Source organism: Phoca vitulina, unplaced genomic scaffold (assembly GCF_004348235.1).
Source record: "Phoca vitulina isolate PV1807 unplaced genomic scaffold, GSC_HSeal_1.0 scaffold50, whole genome shotgun sequence".
Lineage (NCBI taxonomy): Eukaryota > Metazoa > Chordata > Mammalia > Carnivora > Phocidae > Phoca > Phoca vitulina.
The window spans coordinates 4,410,846-4,434,948 of NW_022589753.1; the positions used below are offsets into that span (position 1 = coordinate 4,410,846).

General features: G+C 57.7%; 1 protein-coding gene across 1 annotated transcript; it reads right to left on the minus strand.

Annotated features, from left to right (window-relative positions):
• Positions 1-394: 394 nt before the first annotated feature.
• On the minus strand, positions 395-23,495 carry NPEPL1 (aminopeptidase like 1). Its single transcript, XM_032387617.1, has 12 exons — positions 23,303-23,495; positions 22,637-22,822; positions 22,027-22,197; positions 18,096-18,185; positions 17,557-17,638; positions 15,745-15,887; positions 9,764-9,841; positions 3,637-3,737; positions 2,621-2,744; positions 2,168-2,344; positions 1,544-1,654; positions 395-1,031 (listed from the first exon to the last, which is right to left on the minus strand). Exons 1-12 carry the CDS (start codon positions 23,450-23,452, stop codon positions 873-875), a joined length of 1,572 nt encoding a protein of 523 aa, XP_032243508.1. The 5' UTR covers positions 23,453-23,495; the 3' UTR covers positions 395-872.
• Between the last annotated feature and the right edge of the window lie 608 nt (positions 23,496-24,103).

The following is a 24,103-nucleotide window of genomic DNA, read 5'->3' on the forward strand; positions in this document are numbered from 1 at the left end:
GGGCCTCCGGTTGGAGTCTGCACTGTGACACCTCAGAAAACCAAGCCAGCCTGGGCCCGGCAGCCACGGCCCGGAGTCCCCGGGCCCCACTCCCGTCCCTTCCCAGGCCCCAGCGCTCTCGGCGGCAGCAAAAGCGAGGTTGCCAAGCCGCCTCTCGATGCAGGGTGCTGGTTTTCAAGGTGGGAGTGCTGGAGCCTCGGAGCCACGGGCAGGCCTCAGGGTGGGTTTCTCAACCAGGGTGGGAGACAAAGAGACGGAGGCAAAGGTGTACTGTGATACAGCCATATTTACTTCAACCTCCAGGGAATCCTAAGGGCCCAGAGACTCCCCTTGGGCCATAAGATTGGGTCCCTGAAACAAGTCACGTCCACCCTTTCACGGGGGGGGGGGGGGGGGGGGGCGGGGCTGCCACTGCCCTGGCGGGAGCAGGGGCCTGAGCTCTCTATCATGTGGGTGCCATGTGTGGGGCCTGGGGCCAAAGATAAGGCCATGGGCACCCACTGCGGGCACTGAGCAGGGGCAGGAGGCCCAAAGGCCACCTGGCCAAGGCGTCAGGGCCACCCATGCATCCTGGAGCCTCAAGGTCGTGCGGAGGCCCCAGGAGGGAGCAGAGTCTTCGGAAACCAGCAGGGAGGCTGGAAGGTCACTGGAACAGCAGCGAGCCCCAGGGCTTCCCCCCTGCCCCGGGCCATCCTCCAGACCCTAAGCTGTCTTCTAAGACAGAAGAAGGAGCTGTTTCTATCACCATGACAACTAAAAATAAAAACAAACCAAAGCCTATCTTAAGGTATAATCTTCTGATTGCTTAAAATTAATCAGTGCAAAGTGAGGTAAAGAGCCTTGTGTCACGGGGGGCCGGGGAGTGGCAGGCCTCACACGAGCCTGCGCCTCTTGGAGTCCCTCTCCATATCCCCCTCCTGGGCATCCACGTCGCAGCCAAGTGGGGACACCAGGTTCAGCAGAGGGTCCTCGGAGGCCCGGCCGAAGAGCGCCAGCAGGAGGGCCACACCAAAGCCCGTGGCGCGCTCACCCTGTGGGCGAAGAGCAGGCTGGGAACCCTCTGCCAGGCGGAGCCAGACCCCCTCAGCAAGCCCATCTCTGCGGGAAGGGGCTCCCGGTCCACCCCCCACTTGCCCTATGGCCCCCCTTCCTGCTATCCTGTCACACTCAGGACTGACTGGGGGGCAGGGTGGTGGAACGGTTCTGTGCGCTCTGGTCCCAAGCCCCAGGTCTTCATGGGTGGGAAATGGGGAGCTGAGGGCTCTGGGCCTCCAGCTGAGGACAGGCTGGCTGGAGAAGGGCCAGACACAGCAGGCACTCTGCCTGGGGCCGGGGAGACCAGAGGCTGGGGGCACAACTGGCCGGAGGTCAGGCCGCAGGCAGTGCGACCCCCATCCCATAAGGCTTCGGATGAGCTCAGCCTGGAGCCAGAGAGGGGCTGTGGATGCATGCGAGGCGGGAGCAGCCCGGCCAGTGTGCGGGGTGTGCAGGGGGGTCGGGGGCAGCGGGGAGAGGAGAGCGCCACGGGGGAGCCTGGACTCACGGCGTGCACCGGAGCGGCGATGTCCAGGTGGACCCAGACCCCAGGCCAGTCAAAGCCGATGTGTGAGGCGATGAAAAGGCCGGCACAGGAACTGGGGCTGTTGTCCCGGTCCTGGGGGGACAGCAGGGCACACGGTGACCTTTCCGTTCCCAGCAGTGGGGGCATGGGGAAGGGCCTCCACCTAAGGGCATTTGGGGCTGCTTCCCCTGGACTTGAGTGGGCACCCCCGTGCCCTCTCGACCACACCAGCCTCAGCTACCGCCTCCCCTGGTGGCTACAAGAAGGGTCCGACCATGTCAGGAGACTGCGGAGAGGGGCCCCGAGGACCTTGCATGTGGGTTAAGGGGCCTGCCTTCTCCCCGGGGCGATGGTGGGGCTGGAGAAGGAGCGGACGCCGGAGCAGGGAGGGGACCCCCGGTGCCCGACCTGGTGGATGCGCTGGCGGGGAGACCAGTGAGAGACACGTCCCCGCTCTGGACGCTTCCAGCCTGAGCGTGGATCTGGGGCCCCGCTGCGGGGGGACCCTCATCCACACCGCTGCCATGTCTTGGGGTCCCCCGGGCTCCCCGAGGGCAGGGCTCCGCCTGCCCCTCCGCCCCGCGCGGGCACCCAACTGATACCTACCGCCACGGAGTTCTTCATGTCGGCCACGGCCGAGGTGAACTCGCTGAAGTGCAGCTCGGGGCAGTAGACCAGGGGGTGCACCAGGTCCCCGCACCTCCTCCCGGCCTTCACGCAGGCCGCCTCCCACTCCGCGCTGTTGGTGAGCACGGCGGCGTGGTACTTGCCCGTGGCAATGCCCTGGGAGGGTGGCCGGCCGGAGGGAGGGCCGGAGCCGCAGGCGGAAGATGGAGCAGCGGGGAGGGGCAGCGAGAAGCGAGGGAGGGAAGGAACGAGAGCGTGAGCGCGCCACCAGGGAGGACGCTTCCTAAGGTGTCCGGGCACTGGGACCCAGCCCACGGGTTCTGCCACCTGCACTACGCTGGACGCCAGGGACGAGCTCCCTGCTCCTCGGCCAGGCCGTGACGATTAGGGGACCGCACCAGCACCCCCCACCCCAGAGTCAAGGTGGCCCACCTGAGCTCCGGTCAGTGTGGCCACGTCCAGGATGATGTCGGCACCCAGGTCCTTGCAGGCGTAGGACACACCATCCGCCAGCACCAGCCTGCCCTCCGCGTCAGTGTTGTTGATTTCCACAGTCCTGGGGCGCAGCAGAGACCCCGGCTCAGGGATTGTGCTCCCTGGGGCACTGCGAGCGAGTCCCTTTGGAACTGGGGAGACTCCATTTAGAGCCCTCTTCCCTCTAGCTACCGTCTCGGGGGGCCCCTCCCATCCCCTGCAGCAGTGCAGGGCCAGGGGCCAGAGCAAAGGGCAGCAGGTCAATCCCACCCCACTGCCCTCCTGCCGGGAGCCAGGGAAAGCCGCCCAGCCCCTGTGCCTCGGTTTCTTCATCTGTAAGATGGGAGAACAGGGTTGTGTGGGCAGCGTAAACTGCGCTGGGCCAGCCCTTGGCCCCCAATGCCAGGCACTGGGTAAATGCAAAAAGGGAAGCACCTCTGGGGGTCTCCCTGGGGACAGGCACCCTTGTATGGGGAGCTGAGTGGACTCTCCTATTGTGAATCTGGGCCATCTGCTCCTCCAGCTGCTGCCCACTGACTTCTAGGCATGTCCTTATGCTGAGAAGAAACAGTCCAAGGGCTGACCTCAAGGGGGAAATGCAGGGAGGGCCCCCAAGTAGGGAATCGGTGGGGGGGGGGGGGGGGGCAGGGCTTCAGATGCACAAAGAACTTTAAGCCTAAAGGTTGGGAAGGGCTCATCCCATTAAGGCAGGGTGGATCCTATGCCAGGCACCTTGAGGGAGCCCAACAGCTTGTCCAGTGATGCGGCCGACACCCCCTGGGCCCCTGGGAGCAAGCAGCCCACTGCCCAGGGGCCCCTGTGAAAGGGCATCCTCCCCACAGGATATGCCTCTGGCTGGAGTGAGCCGGGTGAAATCAGCCCCCCGGCTGGCCAGCCTAGCCCTGGGAAGGAGAGGGGCCCCCTAAGAGTTCTAGCCCAGAAGGCAGCCAATGAGTGAGGGGAGCCAGCCTTACTTTCCTGAGTACAGCAGGTGGATATCGTCTGGCCTCGTAGCGTTGGGACCCACAGAGTTTTCAGCCAAGCAGAACACAGCGTGGAGGTTGTCTTTGAAACCCTGGAGGGAACATGGGCAGAGGCTCCTGTTACAGGTGGCCGTGCACGGAGGAGGGAGGACAGGCCAGAGTCTCCCACCCCCGTGGACAAACAGAAAGAGCCCTAGGGAGCAGAGAGCAGACTCCCCAGCAGTTCTGGCAGCACCCCATCTGGGGAGTCTTGCCTCCTCCATCAGAGCCCAACAATGCAGAAATGAGCCCGGGAGTGGGGCTGGGCTCCCGGCTTTAATCCTGGCTCAACCACTTACCCGGGGCACGAGCCAGGCTGCCAGCTCAGCCCCTGCCTCCTGTCCACAAAACGTGGTCAGCAATCAATATCTCCCACTGCACAAACCCTCTGAGCCCGGCACAGCTGCACAAAGCAAGTCACACACACACGTGCACGGGGGTTGGGGAGAACTTGCCTCACAGAAATTTAGGTGTGAAGTTAGTTTTCTGATGCCCAAACACGACGTTGGTACATTGAGAAATGTGCACGAAACAGGCGGAGGCGGTTTCCACCCCACACGGGTCCTCAGCCTGCCCAAGAAAACCCCAAGGCGGCCTTGCCCAGGTGGCAGTGGTGGGGGGAGTGGCGGTCCCACACCCCGTCCCTGCGGGACCCGAGCCCTTAACCAGGACACGTCTCCTCTGGGTACGGGGCACGCCAGGCCCCCTCCCGCCACCTCCAGGCTCTCACACGCAGCTGTCAGGTGCGGCCTTATCTCTGCAACAGGTGAGTCTTCCACCACAGGTGCAGAGGCCCCAGTGAAGGTAAACACGGGCTCACAGCACGGGCTGGGCCAGGGGTGACACCCCTGGGCCCGACACCCAGCGCCCGGGAAAGCCCCCCCTCGCTTCCCGGGGAACATGACACCGGGCAGCCCGTCAGCTTGAAGACCCCTCCAAGAGTGGCTGGGATTAAATGAATTGTGACAACATGTGGCCTTGAAACAACAGGGTGGCCCCAGGGGCTCTGAAGCTAGAGAGGCAGGTGGACCTTGCCAGGGAAGGCGGGGAGCCCTGACGTCTTCCCAGAGAGAGCCATGTTGGGTCTGGGCCCGGAGGCGAGAGGAGTTTGCGGAGCACGCGCAAGCATTATGTTGTGGCAGGACAGCGGGGCGGTGAGGAGAGACCACGGTCCCCAACCTGACCCTGTCAGATGCCCACCCCCCGATTTTGGATTCAGAAGGTCTGGGGTGCTGCTGATTCTGGTGTGGGGTCCCCCTTGGGAAGGCCGGCTTAGAGGGTGCTGCGAGCCTTGGGCAGGTGGTTCTGAGCTCCTGTGGCAGGTATTGGGGTGCAGGGGTGAGACACACAGGTCTTGGGATCCCCAGGGGGACTGAAAAGCAGCTGCAGGTGGCCGAGGTTTTAGGTATGTGAGGCTTGGAGGGTCACGGCCGCCCCAGCACCAGGTGCTCCCTGCTCCCAGCAAGCCCAACATCGCATCGCACATCCTCTCCTTTTAAAAACTGTTAGAACGTCTAATTTTGAAAAAATTTCAAACTTAAAGTTTGGCAAAAATGGTACAAACAATCCTTGGATACCCCTGACTGTGACCCCCACGCCCTCCAGTGGCAACACCTGGCATGCCCCGTGCACTGGTCTGCACTGGGGAGTCATCACTGACTTGGGGATCGGATCTAGTCCGGGCACACGGACTTGGCCGTCCCCTCAGTTTCCTCAATCTGGGACTCCTGAGATCCGCCCTCCGTCTTTGGTGACCTCACGCCTCGCTGTCTCCTGGGGCCTGCACTCCCCACCTGTGCTCGGCCGGACGCCCAGAGACCCGCCATGTTCTTCCTGGGACTTTGTCTCAGAGGTGTGATGCCACGAGGACACAGTGACCTCACTGGGCAGAGTCCCTCTAAGTCACTCCTGGCCACGCCAGCCATCCTACTCCCACGACATTTCTGCACTTGGGTTCCAGCAGCTCTTGCTCGCTTCTAGAGTGCTGTCTGCCCTGCAGTGACGTGCTGTGTCCATCCCTCCTCTGCAGTGGGCATGGGGAGGTTCTCGGGAGAAACAGTGCTCCTCTCCTCTACTACTTATTCATTCAACGCTTGGTTCCTACTTATGGATGTGCAGATTCTTAGTTTACTCTGTGGGTTCTAAGCATCCCCACCATTATTTATTGTGTGGCTCACATCAAGGCCTACAAAAATGGCAGTTACACTCTAGAGAAAGGACCCAAATAAATAAAATCATGAATGAAAGAGGAGAGATCACAACCAACACCAAAGACATACAATTATAACAACATATTATGGGCAACTATGTGCCAACAAATTAGGCAATCTGGAAGAAATGGATGCATTCCTAGAGACATATAAACTACCAAAACTGAACCAGGAAGAAATAGAAAACCTGAACAGACCCATAACCAGCAAGGAAATTGAAGCAGTCATCAAAAATCTCCCAACAAACAAGAGCCAGGGCCAGATGGCTTCCCAGGGGAATTCTACCAAACATTTAAAGAAGAATTAATATCTATTCTTCTGAAGCGGTTTCAAAGAACAGAAATGGAAGGAAAACTTCCAAACTCTTTCTATGAGGCCAGTATTACCTTGATCCCAAAACCAGATAAAAACCCCACCAAAAAGGAGAATTACAGACCAATATCCCTGATGAACATGGATGCCAAAATTCTCACCAAATACTAGCCAATAGGATCCAACAGCACATTAAAAGGATTATTCACCACCACCAAGTGGGATTTATCCCTGGGCTGCAAGGTTGGTTCAACATCCGCAAATCAATCAATGTGATACAATACATTAACAAAAGAAAGAACAAGAATCATATGATCCTCTCAATAGATGCAGAAAAAGCATTTGACAAAGTACAGCATCCTTTCTTGATTAAAACGCTTCACAGTGTACAGATAGAGGGAATATGCCTCAAAAGCCATATATGAAAAGCCCATAGCAAATATCATTCTCAACGGGGGAAAAAACTGAGAGCTTTTCCCCTAAGGTCAGGAACACGGCAGGGATGCCCACTCTCACCACTGCTATTCAACATAGTACTAGAAGTCCTAGCCACAGCAATCAGACAACAAAAAGAAATAAAAGGCATCCAAACTGGCAAAGAAGAAGTCAAACTCTCACTCTTGGCAGATGACATAATACTCCATGTGGAAAACCCAAAAGATTCCACCATAAAATTGCTAGAAGTCATACAGGAATTCAGCAAAGTGGCAGGAGATAAAATCAATGCACAGAAATCAGTTGCATTTCTATACACTAACAATGAGACAGAAGAAAGAGAAATTAAGGAGTCGATCCCATTTACAACTGCACCCAAAACCATAAGATACCTAGGAATAAACCTAACCAAAGAGGTAAAGGATCTATACTCTGAAAACTATTGAACACTCATGAAAGAAATTGAGGAAGACACAAAGAAACGGAAAAATATTCCATGCTCATGGATTGGAAGAACAAATATTGTTAAAATACCTATGCTACCCACAGCAGTCTACACATTCAATACAATCCCTATCAAAATACCATCAACTTTTTTCACAGAGCTGGAACAAATAATCCTAAAATTTGCATGGAACCAGAAAAGACCCCGAATAGCCAAAGGAATGTTGAAAAAGAAAAGCAAAGCTGGTGGCATCACAATTCCGGACTTCTAGCTCTATTACAAAGCTGTAATCATCAAGACAGTATGGTCCTGGCCCAAAAACAGACACATAGATCAATGGAACAGAATAGAGAACCCAGAAATGGACCCTCAACTCTATGGTCAACTCATCTTCAACAAAGCAGGAAAGAATGTCCAATGGAAAAAAGGCAGTCTCTTCAACAAATGGTGTTGGGAAAATTGGACAGCCACATGCAGAAGAATGAAACTGGACCATTCTCTTACACCACACACAAAAATAGACTCAAAATGGATGAAAGATCTAAATGTGAGACAGGAGTCCATCAAAATCCTAGAGGAGAACACAGGCAGCAACTTCTTCGATCTCAGCTGCAACAACTTCTTGCTAGACATGTCTCCAAAGGCAAGGGAAGCAAGGGCAAAAATGAATGATTGGGACTTCATCAAGATAAAAAGTTTTTGCACAGCAAAGGAAACAGTCGACAAAACCAAAAGACAACGGACAGAATGGAAGAAGATATTTGCAAATGTTTTATCAGATAAAGGGCTAGTATCCAAAATCTATAAAGAACTTATCAAGCTCAACACCCAAAGAACAAAGAATCCAATCAAGAAATGGGCAGAAGACATGAACAGACATTTCTGTAGGGAAGATATATAAATGGCCAACAGACCCATGAAAAAGTGCTCAACATCGCTCGGCATCAGGGAAATCCAAATCAAAACCACAATGAGATACCACCTCACACCAGTCAGAATGGCTAAAATTAACAAGTCAGGAAAGGACAGATGTTGGCAGGGATGCAGAGAAAGGGGAACCCTCCTACACTGTTGGTGGGAATGCAAGCTGGTGCAGCCACTCTGGAAAACAGTATGGAGGTTCCCCAAAAAGTTGAAAATAGAGCTACCATACGATCCAGCAATTGCAGTACTGGTATTTACGCCAAAGATACAAGTGTAGTGATCCGAAGGGGCACCTGCACCCCAATGTTCACAGCAGCAATGTCCACAATAGCCAAACTATGGAAAGAGCCCAGATGTCCATCGACAGATGAATGGATAAAGAAGATGTGGTGTAGGGGTGCCTGGGTGACTCAGTCGTTAAGTGTCTGCCTTCGGCTCAGGTCATGATCCCAGGGTTCTGGGATCGAGCCCCGCATCGGGCTCCCTGCTCCACGGGGGGCCTGCTTCTCCCTCTCCCACTCCCCCTGCTTGTGTTCCCTCTCTCGCTGTGTCTCTCTCTGTCAAATAGATAAATAAAATATTTAAAAATAAAAAGATATGGTGTATACACACACACACACACACACACACACACACACACACACCCAATGGAATATTACTCAGCCATCAAAAAATGAAATCTTGCCATTTGTAACAACGTGGATGGAACTTAGAGGGTATTATGCTAAGCGAAATAAGTCAATCAGAGAAAGACAATTATCATAGGATCTCACTGTTATGTGGAATTTAAGAAAACAGAGGATCATAGGGGAATGGAGGGAAAAATAAAATAAGATGAAGTCAGAGAGGGAGACAAATCATAAGAAACTCTTAACTCTAGGAAACAAACTGAGAGTTGCTGGAGGGGAGGGGTGGGGGGGATGGGGTAACTGGGTGATGGGCATTAAGGAGGGCACATGATGTAACAGGCACTGGGTGTGATATAAGACTGACACATCACTGAACTCTATCTCTGAAACCAATAATACATTATATGTTAATTAATTGAAATTAAAAAAAAAAGGAGTGCAGCCTCTAGGCCGTGGCCCTTAGTGGGGGATAGGGGGCCCTCAGCACCCCGCTGCAGCACCCTTGGAGGTGGAGGGGGGCGGGGTCCGGACAGTCCTCTCCCCGGACAGGTGAGGATGCGGAGAAAGGAGAACGCTCCTACACTGTTGGTGGGAAGGCAAGCTGGTGCAGCCTGTATGGAGGTTCCTCAAAAAGTTGAAAATAGAGCTGCCCTACAACCCAGCAACTGCACCCCCAGGAGAGGTGACACTCAGGAGAAGTGACACTCAGGAGAGGTGACACCCCCAGGAGAGGTGACACCCTCTGGAGAGGTGACACTCAGGAGAGGTGACACCCCCAGGAGAGGTGACACTCAGGAGAGGTGACACCCCCAGGAGAGGTGACACCCCCAGGAGAGGTGACACTCAGGAGAAGTGACACTCAGGAGAGGTGACACCCCCAGGAGAGGTGACACCCCAGGAGAGGTGACACCCCAGGAGAGGTGACACTCAGGTGGAGCAGCCCCGGCGGAAGGCAGGGAGCTCTGGGAGCCCAGGGGTGTCCAGTATGGCAGTGCAGAGGAGGGAGAGAGACACGGAGCTGTGGGGACTCAGGAGCACCGTGTGGGACCTGGGGGAGAGGGAGGGGCAGCTCACACCGGGGAGCCCTCCATCCTGAGGACTGCAGAGGGCGGGGCCACACTCACCTGCTTGATGGCAGCTCTGAAGGCCCCCAGCACAGCCGCGGCACCCCCACAGTCCCTCTTCATCCCAGGCATGGTGGTCTGGAGGGGGCACAGAGGGGGCACGAAGTGAGCGTGAGTGGATGTTGGCCCCGCCATCAACAGTGCCCCACCCCTGCCCGGCACGCAAGGGCCCCAGAACAGCTCCCCCAGACCTGCGCGACCCGCTGCCGGGTCCCCAGAGCACACACAGAACCCACAAAACTCTCACTGGTCGAGTGGCTGGTCTCCAGAAGCAATGGGACAGAACGGCGAAGGTGATGGGCACTTTCCGCTGGAGCAGAGCTTTGGGGGCTCCTGATGCACCAGAGGTGGGAGGGGAAGGGGACCCCGGGAGCTGCCCAGAGCTGCCACGTGGGCTGTGGCCTTGCTCCTCCCCTCCGTGGTGTCAGCCTTCCCATTTTCCTGGTTCCCATTCCTCAGCCCTCAGCCGACAAGTACAATCAGACCCTCACCCTGAGACGGCCCCCAAAGGAACCCCCCGTCCCTGAGCTCTCCGACACCTCAGCTGCTCACCCGCACCCACCTCTCCCAGGAGCCCGCTCCCTGAGGCCACCTGCTCTGCTGGGTCAGCAGTACCAGTGGCAAGCAGCCCGGCTCCCGGGGGCCCTATGATTCCCGCTCAACGTGGGGGGCACACGGGAGCGGCGTCTCCTGGCTTCCGGAGCTCTCTGATCCCCACTTGCTGGCAGAGGGCTGTGCCCGCGTGTGATGCACGTGGTGCCCGGCCGGCGTGCACCCTGCAGAGGGCCCCGGGGTGGCTGCACCCTGCAGAGGGACGGGGCCTTGATCTGGTTCCCATGACGGCCCCCTCCCACACCCCCTGCTCCCTTTGCTAGCCCTCCCACTTCTACTCGTCTCCTGCAGGCCCGGTCCCAGGAAGAGCCCCAGAGCTTTACGTCAGGCCTGCCCCCCTTCACACTGCCCTCCTTCACACTGCCCTGAGGTCTGACCTCCCAGCCAGCACCCCTGCACCCCAGTCCCAGGGGGGCTTGCAGTGGCCACGCAGCAGGTTAAAACCAGGCACCACGTGCCTTCCCCCTCATACCGCGTCCTCCCCCAGGACCGTCCATCTTCCTCTGTGCACCAGCCTCCCTTGCTCCCGCCACCACCCAGACCACCTTTCTGCAGCAGACCACCCTGCCCAGGTCACCGCCTGGCCTCGGCGACACTTTCGGCCTCAGCTCTGCTCCTTGACGTCACTGTCTCGAACAATCCGCTCAGGTTCATGTGAACTCTTCCCCAATGTCACCGTCACGTCCCTGATCCCACCCCACCGCCCGCTCTGTCGGCGTCTAATGAGGGCCGTGAGCGGCGGAGGCTCCCTCCTGCCGCAGAGGGAGCTGTGATTTTCTACAAACGGGTTGAGAGTGGTTACACATTTTTACATTTTATAGGTTCCCAGCTCTAATTGACAAGTTCATACTTTAAATTAACAACAGGTCATCAGATGCAGGATTTGGGTTTGAAATGGACGGAGTGATTTTTTCGAACCCTTATCGGATTACACAAGCCTCGAGTTTTAATGGAAAGTATTTTTAGACATAAACCGAGCTGCTTTTACAATTAAATTGAGTGAAAATGACCCAGCTAGCACTATTGAAAATAAGCTGTCTCTTTGACCTAATCGGTGAGAAAGCACAGGATTGTTTAAATGGAAAAACGGAGCCTCAGATCCGGAATCAAACCACCAGCAAAACGGCCCATGCAGAATAGCTCAAGATGGTCACTGAAATTGTGTCTCCCTGTCACCGGGGCGGCTTCCCAACCGCAGACCGAACAAACGCCAAACTGCAAGTGTAACTCAATGGACTGTGTGAGCTTTGCAGATTCCCCACACGTTGCTCCTATTTTTCTGAAAGAGGCGATTTCCGAAACCCCCGTTTCGCGGGGTTGACACTCGTGCAATGCAGCAGAGCGGTGGCGCGTCCAGCCACGGCAGGGACGGTTCCCAGACTCGCCTCCGCCCTCCAGGAAAATAAAGCACAGCCAACTCCACTTGAGTCTCCTTGCTGAAGGGGTAGAATGATGGATTTTTCAAAAGCTCAACTGCTGAGTACAGCTGTTTGCAAGATTCCCTGTGATGGAACAGAAGGTGCGTGCACCGAGCACCCCCACTGTCCCCAGGCCGGGCGGTCAGAGCAGAAGCCACGGACGGTCTCCCGGGGCTCAGCTCAGCTGGGCTCTGTGCTCCAGAACACCATTTTAATTCAAAGAACAACTGACACATGACGGGTTATTCGGACTCAGGTGTCCAGCAGAAGCGAACCTCTCACGTCCAGGGGAACAGCTGACCATAGTTGGTGCCAGTGGGAAAATTTGAGCTTTCAAGCAAAAAAAAAATCGCAATTTTGGAAAACCTGTATCTTCTGTCTCCGTGACGGCTTTCTAATACTCAGCGATTTTTTTTTTTTGAAGATTTTATTTATTTGACAGAGAGAGACACAGTGAGAGAGGGAACACAAGCAGGGGGAGTGGGAGAGGGAGAAGCAGGCTTCCCGCGGAGCAGGGAACCCGATGCAGGGCTCAGTCCCAGGACCCTGGGATCATGACCTGAGCCGAGGGCAGACGCTTAATGACTGAGCCACCCAGGCGCCCCATACTCAGCGATTTTTAAAATGAGACGGATGGTGGTACCAAGTGTGACTTTTAAAAACATCCTGTGTTGGGCCACAATTTGGAGGGTCTGTGTAACTCCGTGAATGATGTCTTCTGGATGACCCATGCATGATATTACAAAATCATGCTTTCACAGTTCAAGGTAGACCGTAGATATTAAGTAACAGGGTGCAAAGACTCACTGACATGGTTTCTGATCCCGCACCAATCCCTCACCTTTCCGAGACTCCCACTTGTCGAGTTTTGGTGTAATAGCAAAGAAGAATGTCCTTAGTTATTTGTAAAGGGCACTAAACTATTTCTCCCTTTTCCAACTACAAAGTAAGTGAGGCCCGATTTTCTTTTTATATTTCAACTCAGACAACGTATCACAAGAGACTCAATGCAGAAGCAGATACATGATCACAGCCCTCTTCTATCAAGGCAGATAGGAGAGAGATCAGCAAAATGTAAACCATGCCACTCTTCTCACTCATGTCTTTTCATTTTGGAAAATATAGTTATTTTCATAAGATTATATTATTTACATTAACATGCAATGGATTTATATTGTTATATTAAAAGAAATTACTAAGTATCTTTCCCAGTCTTTATTTCTAGTAGGGTAAATATCTACATCTGTTAAATATCACTCTGATTAAAAAAAAAAAAAATCCCCTTGGGATCAATACTTGTTAAGAAAGGAAGGGGTCCTGAGACTAAGACATTTGAGACCTGCATTCACACTGATCCTGATTTGCCTTTGAAGTCTTTGGACATGGAGCGGTGACTCCTGCAGGATTGGGTCTGGTGCCCCCAGTAAAAAGACTAATTATCGGGAGCCCCTGCTTCTCACTCTGGCCCTCCAACAAGCCAACATCTGCTCCCAGGAGGAAGGAGCTGGGAATTCTACCCGCTCCTACCCTACCCTACCTTGTCCTCCAGGACAAGAGCCAGCCAGCATGGCGGGTGAGAGAGAGGGCTGGCCAGTACCAGACGCAACCAGAGGGGCGCAATGGCTGTGGAGAGTCTGCAAACAGTAAGTAATCAACTCAAAGTCCGTCGTCCTGCTGTCATCAGTGGGAAAATGGTTCTCCCGAAAAATCTGTCGAAGTGAGTTCTAATCATACAGATAAAACGTTCAAACCCACCTATTCTAGCTACTTATCCTTTGCCAGGTACAGGGCTGGCCGGATAGGCGGCAGCATGCCTTCCAGCGGACAGCGAGGCGGGGCCGGTGTCTGTCACTCCCCACGGTCCTGCCTCCACACTGGACTCGGAGCAAACCCACGGGTACAGGGATCCTGGGCCTCCCGGCCTCCCTCAGTCTATGTGAGCCACTGGGCTTGTGTTTAACACGATTTTACTCCATGGACCTGTGAAGGCCACTAGAATCAGTTTCAGAGAACTGCAGACACGGACAGTATCGCGATTTCTGGAGTTTCTTGGGAAATGGGGTTTGGGGCAGTCTCTGCCAAGTGATCCTTATGTGAAAGACTTTTCCTGGGTATCAGTGTACAGATTGTTTCGTGCGACAGAAACTCTTCCTAATGCAAATTAACAGTGTTTTGGGATCAACCATGAGTGCCGATGGACTGACCAATCTCGGTCCCTGGTAAGTGTAGAGATGTGCAAAATTTTGATAAAGTCATTGGCAAATCTGCAGAAGCGAAGGCCTCCAAACAGACACTGTAGTGCTAACACTCCTTTTACCACAACAGACAATAGGGAGGCATTCTTTCTATCCAAAAAATCACATTAATGTAATTTAAAAGTATTGATCTATTGCTGTTTTATGTGTGCTGTAATATTTATATATTTATTTACTTACTTATTTAAAGATTCTATTTTTAAGTCATCTCTGCACCCCACATGGGGCTCGAACTCACGACCCCGAGATCAAGAGTCGCATGCTCCACCGACTGAGCCGGTCGGGCAGCCCTATAATACTTATTTTTATTTTTTTACTGGCGTGATAATACGTATGGAATTCAATAAAGGTGAATTCACTATTGGTGTTTGTTTTTTTTTTTAAACCTTTATTCTCTGATCATTTCCTGATTAGGCCTGAAAATAATGTTTATGGGAGGAGGGATGTTTAAAAACAAAAAAAAAGGAACAGACCATCCACTCTAGGTAGCAAATGTACTAGACTGGCTAGTGGTGCAAATGGTAATGCACGATCTCCCCCCGAAACATTGACCAACACCAGGGCTCAGGTCAGAAAGCGCCGGAGCCGCGGCGAACCAGACCGTGCGGCTCCATCCACGGGGCAGTGCTTCTTGGCTCCGGCGGGATGCCTCCAGGTGGAGATGGAGGGCCCATACTGCCGGATCTCCTCAGTTTACAAAAGGTCAGATAGCCAGTGTTCTGCGAGAATTTTTCCTGTTTTTTAAATGTTGGTAACTAATTCAAATTATAGACCAGCCCTTGGGCCAACAGGACATATCTGTGAGCCACACTGGCTGCCAGCTCTCGAGGTCTGCTCTCTCTTCTAGAGCCTTCTCTCTGGGAAGGTTGGCTCTCTTCTTCCTGGTCTCCCGGGGCACAGATTTCACACACCTGCTCCTTCCCAGGCCTTCCGAGTCCTGGCACCATAGAGCCCAGCCCAGGCCCGGTGCCCAGTGGTTGCTCAACCCAAGTGTGGGACATGAGCAGATGAAGATGTGTCCCTCCTCCTCCTCCTGGGGCCATCTCAGCTCCCAGTGCGCAGCAGGCCCGAACGTGCTGGGCGTGGAGGAGGGCAGGCAGCTCAGTGGCCGAGAGATGCGACCACGACTGGCGCCCTTAGGTGTCCGGCCTCCTGAGACGACCCTACTTAAAGGCCACCCATAGGAGAGACTTCTGCCGCCGGGCCTCACAGGAACACCGGCGGGCGGCTTGCTCGTGGGGCCAAACCCCTCTGGCCTTCACTGGGGCGCCTGTTCTCCGAGTGGGCTCATGCAGATCGCACTAAGCATTCTATCCGTGGAAAGCTTGTTGGTCGTGGGGACCATGGGCACCACCCCACGCCCTTCTCTTCAGACAGAACCACCGAGTCCTTGAACCTTGCCTTCTTGGGCTCGTTTTCCAGCCTTTTAATCATTTCTGTGGCTTTTCTCTGGATCTTGTCCAGACTTTTTGTTTCCAGACCCCTGTCTGGAGTGTGGACATGAAACTGTCTCCCCCTCAGAAAAGGAATCAGCCCCGCCGACTCCTCCCGAACCTGGCTCCCCAGAGGCACGCCCCAATGCCAAGGTCCCAGAAGCCTTGCTCACTGTCTTCGTCCAGTGCCTCTGAGAGCTGATGAGGCCCCCGAGAGCCCTCCCACCCTGGGACCCGCCCAAGCACTGGCCCCAGCACCTCACCTTCCCTTTGATGCTCAGACCCCCGGTGTCATAGACGATCCCTTTGCCCACCCACGCAATGGTTTGCGTGGCTCCTTCTGGGGTGTGGCTGAGGACGGCCAGCGCCGGGGGGTGGATGGCAGCCTTGCCGACACCATAGATTCCTACAGAAAGCACAGGGAGAGGGTCAGCTGGGCTCAGGTTGAACTGCGCAGAGAACTCCCAGCAGCCCCCCAGAAACAACAGCTCTCCCCGGGAAATACCCACTGGCGTGTGAATATTTCTCCTGGAGAGTGTGCAGTCCAAGCCCGAGCTCCCTGCCCCCTGTCCTGCCCCCTGGCCAGCATGGGATGGGGGAAGGCAAATTAGTTCCAATGCTCTGGGACTGCAAACGAATTCCGTGCAAAGTATCGTTAGGCAAGAAAACCCGCTGAGAAAAAAACAAAACAAAACTGTATCATTCCCAGAAAGAAATGAACAGGGTTGCAGAATGAAACGATTTTTGGATAATGCTTCAAGGCCACTCCAGCCCACGCTCGTTCACCCCTCCCTGAGCCCTCTGTGCACTCGGCGCCGCACCACCCTTTCCGAGCCCGCTCCCACCACTGCCTTGCCCTGGGGTGTACGTGCCCTGTCTCCTCAAGAAAGCCTCTTGTGGGCAGAGACCAGGCCTCAAGGCCCCCGGCAACTGAACTGAATGAGAGCCAATAATGGCTGCCTGACAAACTCCCATATATCCTGCAAAACCCGCCGTAAATGCCATCTCCTCTGTGAAGATTTCCCTGACCTTCGCAGCCTCTGCCTCCACTTGTCGCTGGTTTATGTGTTGTGTGGTAGGCACCTCTAGGATAGCCCCCTCCGATCCCTGCCTCTGGGATCCCCTCTCAGTGTGGCTGGAACCTTGCGTCTCGCTTCTGGATACAGCAGAAGTGATGAGATACCACTTCCAAGACTATGTTGCAAAAAAAGACCTTGCCTCCTTCTTGCTTGCTCACTCTTCCTTGCCCAGAAACCTTGCTCTGAGGGAAGCAGCTGCTACTCGTGAGCTGCTCAAGGAGAGGCCCGGATGACAAGGAACAGCCAGCAAGGCCCCAAGGCCTGGTGACAGCACCGTGAGTGAGCCTGGCTGGGACCACATCACCGGCCCCGGTTGAGACTTCAGATGACTGCTGACCTAATCAACATGCTGGTCTCCACGTGGCAGGGACCCTGGGCCCGGGATCCAGCCCAGCCATGCCTGATTCCCCGCCCATAGGACCATATGTTGCCTTCAGTTGCTTCCTTCTGGGGTAATTTGTTTGGCAGCCATAGATAAGGAGTGCGGTGACCCTCCCCCAGCCAGACTGAAAGTGCCTATACTTGTCACCATATCTCCAGTGCCTGGGGGCCAGGGAGGATGGGTCTGGTCATCAGGAAAGGCCCTCTGAGGAGGTAGATTCGACCCAGGATGGCCCCTCTGTGAGAGTATCTTGGGGAAGGACTCCAGAGAAAGAGAGCCATAATGATGAGGCCCTGATGTGAATGTGGGCTTGTGTGCTCAAGGAGCAGAAAGGTCCTGCTGAGTTGGCCCAGGCAGCCAGGACAGCAGCCCTTGCAGACAGGGAGTGGGCTGAGGAAGGACTTGGACGCTGCAGCTTCCAGAGTCTGAATCAGCGCCTCCTTTCTCCCCCAGAGATGGTCCGCTTCCCAAGGTCTGGCCTTGGGGTTGGACAAAGGCTGGCTCCTTTCAAGGGAAGCTTGAGGCATCGCAGTGCGTGACCCACAGCCACCCTGCCACCCCCAGCACCCAGGACCAGCCTGACGCCACGGCCCGTAAGGCCCAACCCTACCCACCTCCAAAGCCTCTCGTCTTTAGCTCCTCATCTCGGATGATCGTTGGGGTGATCCCCAGATCTTTTCCAACTTTCTTAATCTCCTGGACACGTTCATGGAAAAAACAACACAAAGACACGTGAAGATGGCTTAAGTCAAGGCGAGGCCGAGGCTCAGGACCAGGGATGAACCGACGCCCGCGTGGCGGAATGGAGCAGGCTCAGAAGCCAGGGCCTCAACTCTCTCGGCTTGGAGCACGATTAAATCCAGGACAGAAGATTCACCCTCTAAACTACAGTAGATCATGGCTGCGGTCCTGCAGAAAGGCCTTGAGGAGGAGGCTCTGTCCTCCCTCCCCCCTCCACTGAGGCCTGGGGGCCCCTCGCAGCTGGGTGGACAGCAAGACTCTGTCCGTGGCAGCCCCAGGCGTCCCCAGGTAGGGTGCCGAGGCTGTAGGCACTGTCCCCCTCCAGCCCTGGGTATCCTCTGACTTCCTTGGGGTCTATCAACGTCTCGCCCACCCTGGCCCCACCCTGGCATGACTCCCTGGGGCCACGAACCTCGAGGAAGGTGTCTGTGTTCATCTCGTTGCAGGGAGTGTCCACGATACGGGCAGCCAGCCGCACGCCTTCCGTGGCGTTTGCTAAGCACTGGGGAAAGAAACCAGAGGCTGTCACTGGGGACCTAGGACCAGCTAGGAAGGGCTGTCCCTCCCTGTCCGTTGCCCCAGGGACCAAAGGCATCAGTAGCACATGCCACCCGGGGGAGGTTTCGGGGCTGCTGACAGGGTGTCGAGGGGCAGGTCAGGGGGAAACAAGACTCACAGTGCCACTGCTGTCTTCCCGGTGCCTGTGACCCACCCTGCTGTCCACAGAAAGTTCCACACGACTCTGCACCTCGCCTCCAGGTTACACGAGAATCCTTCAGCCTGGCACCCCCACCTGGTGTCAGTGGGGCCCACCTCCCCTTCCAGGCCTCATCTGCTGCTTACTCCCCTCATCCTGGCGGCAGGCGGTCCTGTGCCCGGCCCTGAACGCACGCTGGGCATTCCTGCCTCGGGCGCCTGGCAGTCCCATGTCCTCTCTTGGGGGAAGTGTTATCCTTTGCTAGGGGCTGAATGTCTGCATCGCCCCTAAACTCATATGTTGAAGCCCTACCCCTGCAGTGGTCAGGTTTAGGTGAGGTCAGGAGGATGGGGCCCATGATGGGATTAGCGCCCTTACAGGAAGAGGGAGGGAGGGCACGGCCAGAAGGCCACCACCCGCAAACCAGGCAGGGAGTCCTCATCAGACCCTGCCCTCATCTCAGACGGCCTCCAGAACCCTGAGAGGTACAGGCCTGTTGGTGAAGCCACCCCGTCGGCGGTATTTTCTTATGGCCACTGGAGCCGACTGATACACCCTCCCTTCTCCTCTTGTCAAGATCCTGGCCATCCTTTGTGGCACTTCTTAAAGGCCGTGCCTTCCAGAAGCTTCTCTGGATCCTCCCAAAGGAGGAGAAGTTCTCTTTGTCCTGCACCCCAGCGCCCGCTGGTCCCCCTTGCGGCGCTCCGGCCGTGAGGGTGGCGTTTTTCTCACGTGAGCCCCATGGGAGTGTGTCACAGACTCCCTGCCCTTGTGTTCCTGGCCATCCGATGCCGCACGGCTCTGGGTATGGAGTGCGGAGGGAAGAACGCACAGACCCGGCCTCATGCGGCTCATATGTTGGCCCAGAGCCCAGAAGGGAGCAGGGACCTGACACTGTCCCCTGCGTGCTCAAACACAGGAGCCGCCCCAGGCCCCATGCTGGCCGCCCTCCCCGGCCCCACCCCTACTTTCTGCAAAGAACTTCTGTCCCACTTTTGCTTCAGCGCTGATTCTGGAAGGTCTTTGCCTTCTCGTTCATCTCTGCCTAGCTGCTGCCCACGGCGCCGCCTGCCCCACCCCCATGCCCACCCCCACCCCCGAGCTTCGGACACGGGGCTGGCCGGCCGCCTCTTCCCTGTGTGCTGGGAAGAGGTGATACTGAAAGAGCAAAGCCGTGCAGGTGCAGTAGGGGTGCAGAGAGCATCGAGTTTATCATCACCTGCCCAGCACCCCGGCGCCAGGGAGGGCAGGCTCTGGGTCCACTGAGCCAACCCAGCCGCCTTCCAGGCCCTGCTGAATGGCTCGGAGAGCTTCTGCCTCCCGGAGGTAATTAAACCCCCAAGCCTCAAAGGCAGGGACACAGGACTTGACAGCTCAGATATGAGATGTGACCGTGTGGTCCCCTCCGCCTGACAGCGGGCTCTCCTCTGGGAGGCCGAGGGTCCCTGTCTGTGGGCGTCGCAGAGACTATTGCTCATCTCTGACGCAGCCTGTGGTCGCTGTCTGGGAAGTGCGTCAGCGCCCTAAGACTCGTCTCTAAGAAGGCCGGGCGCTCGCCTAGCAGCCCTCCGTGGGCTCAGAGCCCCCGCTGCAGCCTGGCTGGGTGAGAGGGCACACAGCATCTGCGGGGGAGCCCGGGGGAGGCTCCCAGTGCCCCTCCGCCGCCACAGAGCCTCGTGACCCTGGGGAAGAACTTGTGCCTCATCGTGCCCCAGGATCGATCATTCATTCGTTCATTCATTCATTCCACCCGTGTTTCTATGAGCACCTACTGTGTGCCAGGCTCCACACTAGACTCGGGGAATTCAAAGATGTCCAAGGTACTCCAGCCCAGCAGAGAATCACACCTCACTCCATTAAACACAACAGGGGAGGAGGGTATGAGAGACCACAGGGACCGGGGGGGAAGAGGACTTGCGGGGGGCAGTGCTGAGGAGGTCTCCATAGTATGGAAAAGGCCACCCGGGGTGCCTGAGGTTTCTGTGCTCACGATCCAAGACAGACGGGAAAGAGAGCTGACAGACAGCGGCAGTGGTTAAGACCTGGCTCTGCCCCTTGCTGGTGTGGCCCCAGTAAGTCACCTAGCATCTCCGAGCCTCAGTCTGCTCAGCCCGACGGTGGAAAGGACAACGGTCCCACCTCCTAGGGCTGTTGAGAGGACTCAGTAGGCAGTCCACGTCTACACAAGCTACGAGCAGCCATGGGAAGGGGAAGTGGATGGAGGGCATCTGGAGGCAGCAAGACCAGTGAGGAGGCGGCCACAATGGCCCAGGAGAGCAATGGGGCGTGGGGGGGGGCTCCGCAAGACAGTGGCAGTGGGCAGAGGAGGATGCACTGGATGTGGGGGTCAAGGAGACCCCCCAACCCAACCGTCCTCGTCACATGTTGGGCCCCTGCTGGGACCACAGACCAGGTCCCTGCCCTCCTGAAGCTCCCACCCCAGTGCAGGGCGCAGAAGCTAAGCAGAGATGTGTCATGTCAGGTGGGATGGCACTCAGCGGGCAGAGGGCCCGACTTCAAGCGAGGCCATGTCAGCCAGCCAGCTCCCCGTGGAAAGGGACGTGGGCAGACCCGGAGCAGGTAGGACCTGGAGAGGGAAGCTGAGGAGGACAGAAAGTCAGTCCACCATGGCCAGCGGGGAGGGAGGAGAAGGGCTTGGAGGATGTGGGGGGTCCAGGGTGCTGCTCAGGCCGGGAACTCAGAAGGAATGCCCTGCCGCTAGAGGGGAGGGGTGGTCGTCGGTGCCCGTCTGTGGGATGGAGCCCACAGGCGCTCGGAGAACCCAGATGAGAGGAAGTGAGATCGGAATGTGGGAATGCTCTGGAAAGGGGATGTAGAGGCAGCAGGCGGGAGGGGGCGTGGGAAGGAGGCATGGCTCTGAGTGGGGCAGACCCTTCAAGGTTGGGGGGATGACAAATGGGACGACCAATATTTAAGTCCAGCAGACAGGCTCCTTAAAAAATCAATGTCAGGATGCGGGGTGGAAACTCGATTTGGGTAGGCTGAGGGGGAAAGGGAGTTAAGAAAGGCAAAACAATTAGACCGTGTTTTTTCAACGTTTGGAAATCAATGGAAGGAAAAAAGGAGCTGTTGCAAGATGGTAGAGACAGAAGCATGTCCTCTCCTTCTAGAGCAAAGGATCCAGGCGGAGGAGGCAGTCGGTGAGGGGTGCTGGCCTGGGACAGCAGTGAGGGGTGGGGTAGGAAGGACAGCCTGGGTCTCAGTGGGGGTGGGGAGGGTGAGGTCACGGCCACGGGGTCTGGGACACTCGCCACGGGGATGGAACCTGCCAGTCGGCCCAGACCAGGACTCCTAACCTGGAGTCCCTCCCAGCCTTGCTGGCCTCAAAAGGATTATGATCCAAGGAAATAACATATGTAAAAGTGCGCCACAGAGGGAGGGGATTCTCAGGATTAAACAGGAGAGCGCCTGGTGCTGGGTAGGTGCTCAAGAAATACCGGTCGAGAGGCCTGAGTCCTGGCCAGGAAGCCCCCACCCCCGAGGAAGGGGGCCAGCTGCCCGGGTTTGGAAAGGCCTCCGGCCCCCGGGGGCTGTTGCTGCTGCATCCCACTGCCACCGTCCTCCCCTTCCAGCTGCCCCAGCGCGTGCGGGCCCGGGGACCCAGGGCGAACGTCCGGACACCCACTTGCAGAGTGGACACCTCCACTGGCCCGTTGTCTTGTCCCACCAGGAAAAACTCCACCGTCACCGTCTTCTTGTCTGCACGCCGGGCAGCCCCTGAGCGGTGGGTGAAGAGCGGGAAGGCCCGGGCCAGGGCGCAGGCAGAGGCGAAGGCGTCCGAGCGCTCGCAGACCACCTGCAGCACAGAGAGGCAGAGCCGTGAGCGGGGACAGACCCGCGGGAGCGACCCCGGGGAGGAGCTACACTCGGGACAGAGGGGCCCAGCAGAGCCGCCATGCGGGGGCCTTCGGGGAGCCACCGTCCAGCCCTGGGAGAAAGAAAACATCAGCCACCAGATGCGGACTGCCTCCGAGGCGGGAAAGTAGGACGTGGAGGGGCGTGGGCTCAGGAAATCTGGGTCTGAGGCTCAGATCGACCACCGAAACTGATCTGGGGCAAATGGCCTAGTCTCTCGACCTCAGTTTCCCTGTCTGTAAGCCGGGGTGACGACGTCCTGGGCTGTGGCGGCACGTCCACGTCGGGGGTCCTGCGAGCCCGGGTGCCCTGCCCGCACTGGGGCGGAGCTACGGGGACACCCGCTCCCCACGAGTCCGAGGATGGCCGTGGGCACTCACCAGAATGCACCGATGGGTCCCGGGCGGCAGGCAGGTGCGCACCAGGCGGGTGACGAAGTGGGCGGCCGAGGGGCTGTTGTGCCGGCTCACCCGGGAGGGCAGGGCGGCCACGGTGGCATAGTTCAGGTACAGGGGGCAGCTGTCCGTGGGGTTGGGGTTGAGCGTGCTTAGAGCGGTCTGCCAGAGCTGGACGGGAGGGGGAGAGACAAGAGACAGACGCCAGCCATCAAACAGTCCGCATGCCGGCAGCCGGGCCCTGCGGGCGGCGCTTGCGAGGCTAAACCAGCGCTGCGGCGGCTTCCCGGGGCACCCACGGTCCCTAATTAAGATGTGTGGCCTCTCGCTGCAGCTCAGCGTGTGTGTGTCTGCTGGCACGGTTCCACCCTTGTGGGATTAAGCCGTGGGGATTTAAAAGGCCAGGCTGGGCCCGCCGGGCTTCAAACGCCGCGACCCCGCACCGCACCGGGGTGGGCCCCAGCCAGGTGCCACCGGGAGGGCTTCCGGGAGCGGGCGGCCGGCTCCCCCGGCAGGGCCGCGGGGCCCCTCGAAGGCAGCGCCTGGAGGCGGTTCCGGGGGGGGAAGCTCCCCCCCCCGCGCCTCCCGGGCTGGCCTCGCGCCCCTGCGGGCGCCGGGCGGGGCCTCCGGGCGGCCGCGCGGCCCGCTCACCTCCTCGGTGACCCGGGGCTGCAGCTTCCCGCGGACGTGGCTCCAGGGCACGCGGTGCAGGTGGTGCAGCTGCCCCAGCAGCAGCAGCGGCCGGCTCTGCGGGTCCGCGTCCCCGGCGCTCGCCTGGAACTGCAGCCCCACGTTCGCCATCTTCCGCCGGCCCGCGCCCCCCGCCTGGCCGCCGCCCCGCTCCGCTCGGGCTCCGCTCCGGCCCGGCCTCGGCGCCGCCCCGGCCCTGCCCGGCCGCCCGGCCCCGCCTCCCCCCGCCGCTCCGGGCCGCTCGCGAGACGTGCAGGGCCCGCCCGGGGCGCGAGGGGGCGCCGGGCCGGCGGGGCGGAGCGGGCCGCCCTGACCCCGGGCGGGCCCCGGGCCCCCCGGGGCAGGCCTTTCCCCCCGCCCCCACCCGCAGGCCCGAGCCGGCAGGCCCCGAGCGGCAGCCCGGCCCCAGGCCCCGGTAGGCCCCAACCCCTGGGCAGGCCCCGATCCCCGGGGCAGGCCCCAAAGCCGGCAGGCCCCAATCCCTGGGCAGGCTCCAAAGCCCGGCAGGCCCCGGCCAGGCCCGGCAGGCTCCAAGCCTGGGCGGGCCCCAAGCCCCGCAGGTCCCGAAGTGGGTCCTGCCTCCAGAGTCAGGAAACAGCTCTCCGGGCAACCTTTCCTGGAAGGGGCCCTGGCCCCCAGCTCCCCCCAGACCCTGGTGACCCTGACCTCCAGCAGGTCCTGAGCAGACCCAGGCCCAACCCGAAGTCCCCCACAGCGGCTCCCACCAGACCACAGTGTGCATGAGCCCCAAGCAGGCCCAGC

Coding starts and splice junctions, on each gene's coding strand:
- NPEPL1 (XM_032387617.1), bottom strand. CDS start 23,452: ATGGCGAACGTGGGGCTGCAGTTCCAGGCGAGCGCCGGGGACGCGGAC. Junction 22,823..23,302: donor AGCCCCGGGTCACCGAGGAG/GTGAGCGGGCCG, acceptor CCTCCCGTCCAG/CTCTGGCAGACCGCTCTAAG. Junction 9,842..15,744: donor GTCTGAGCATCAAAGGGAAG/GTGAGGTGCTGG, acceptor TGCCCCCTCCAG/ACCACCATGCCTGGGATGAA.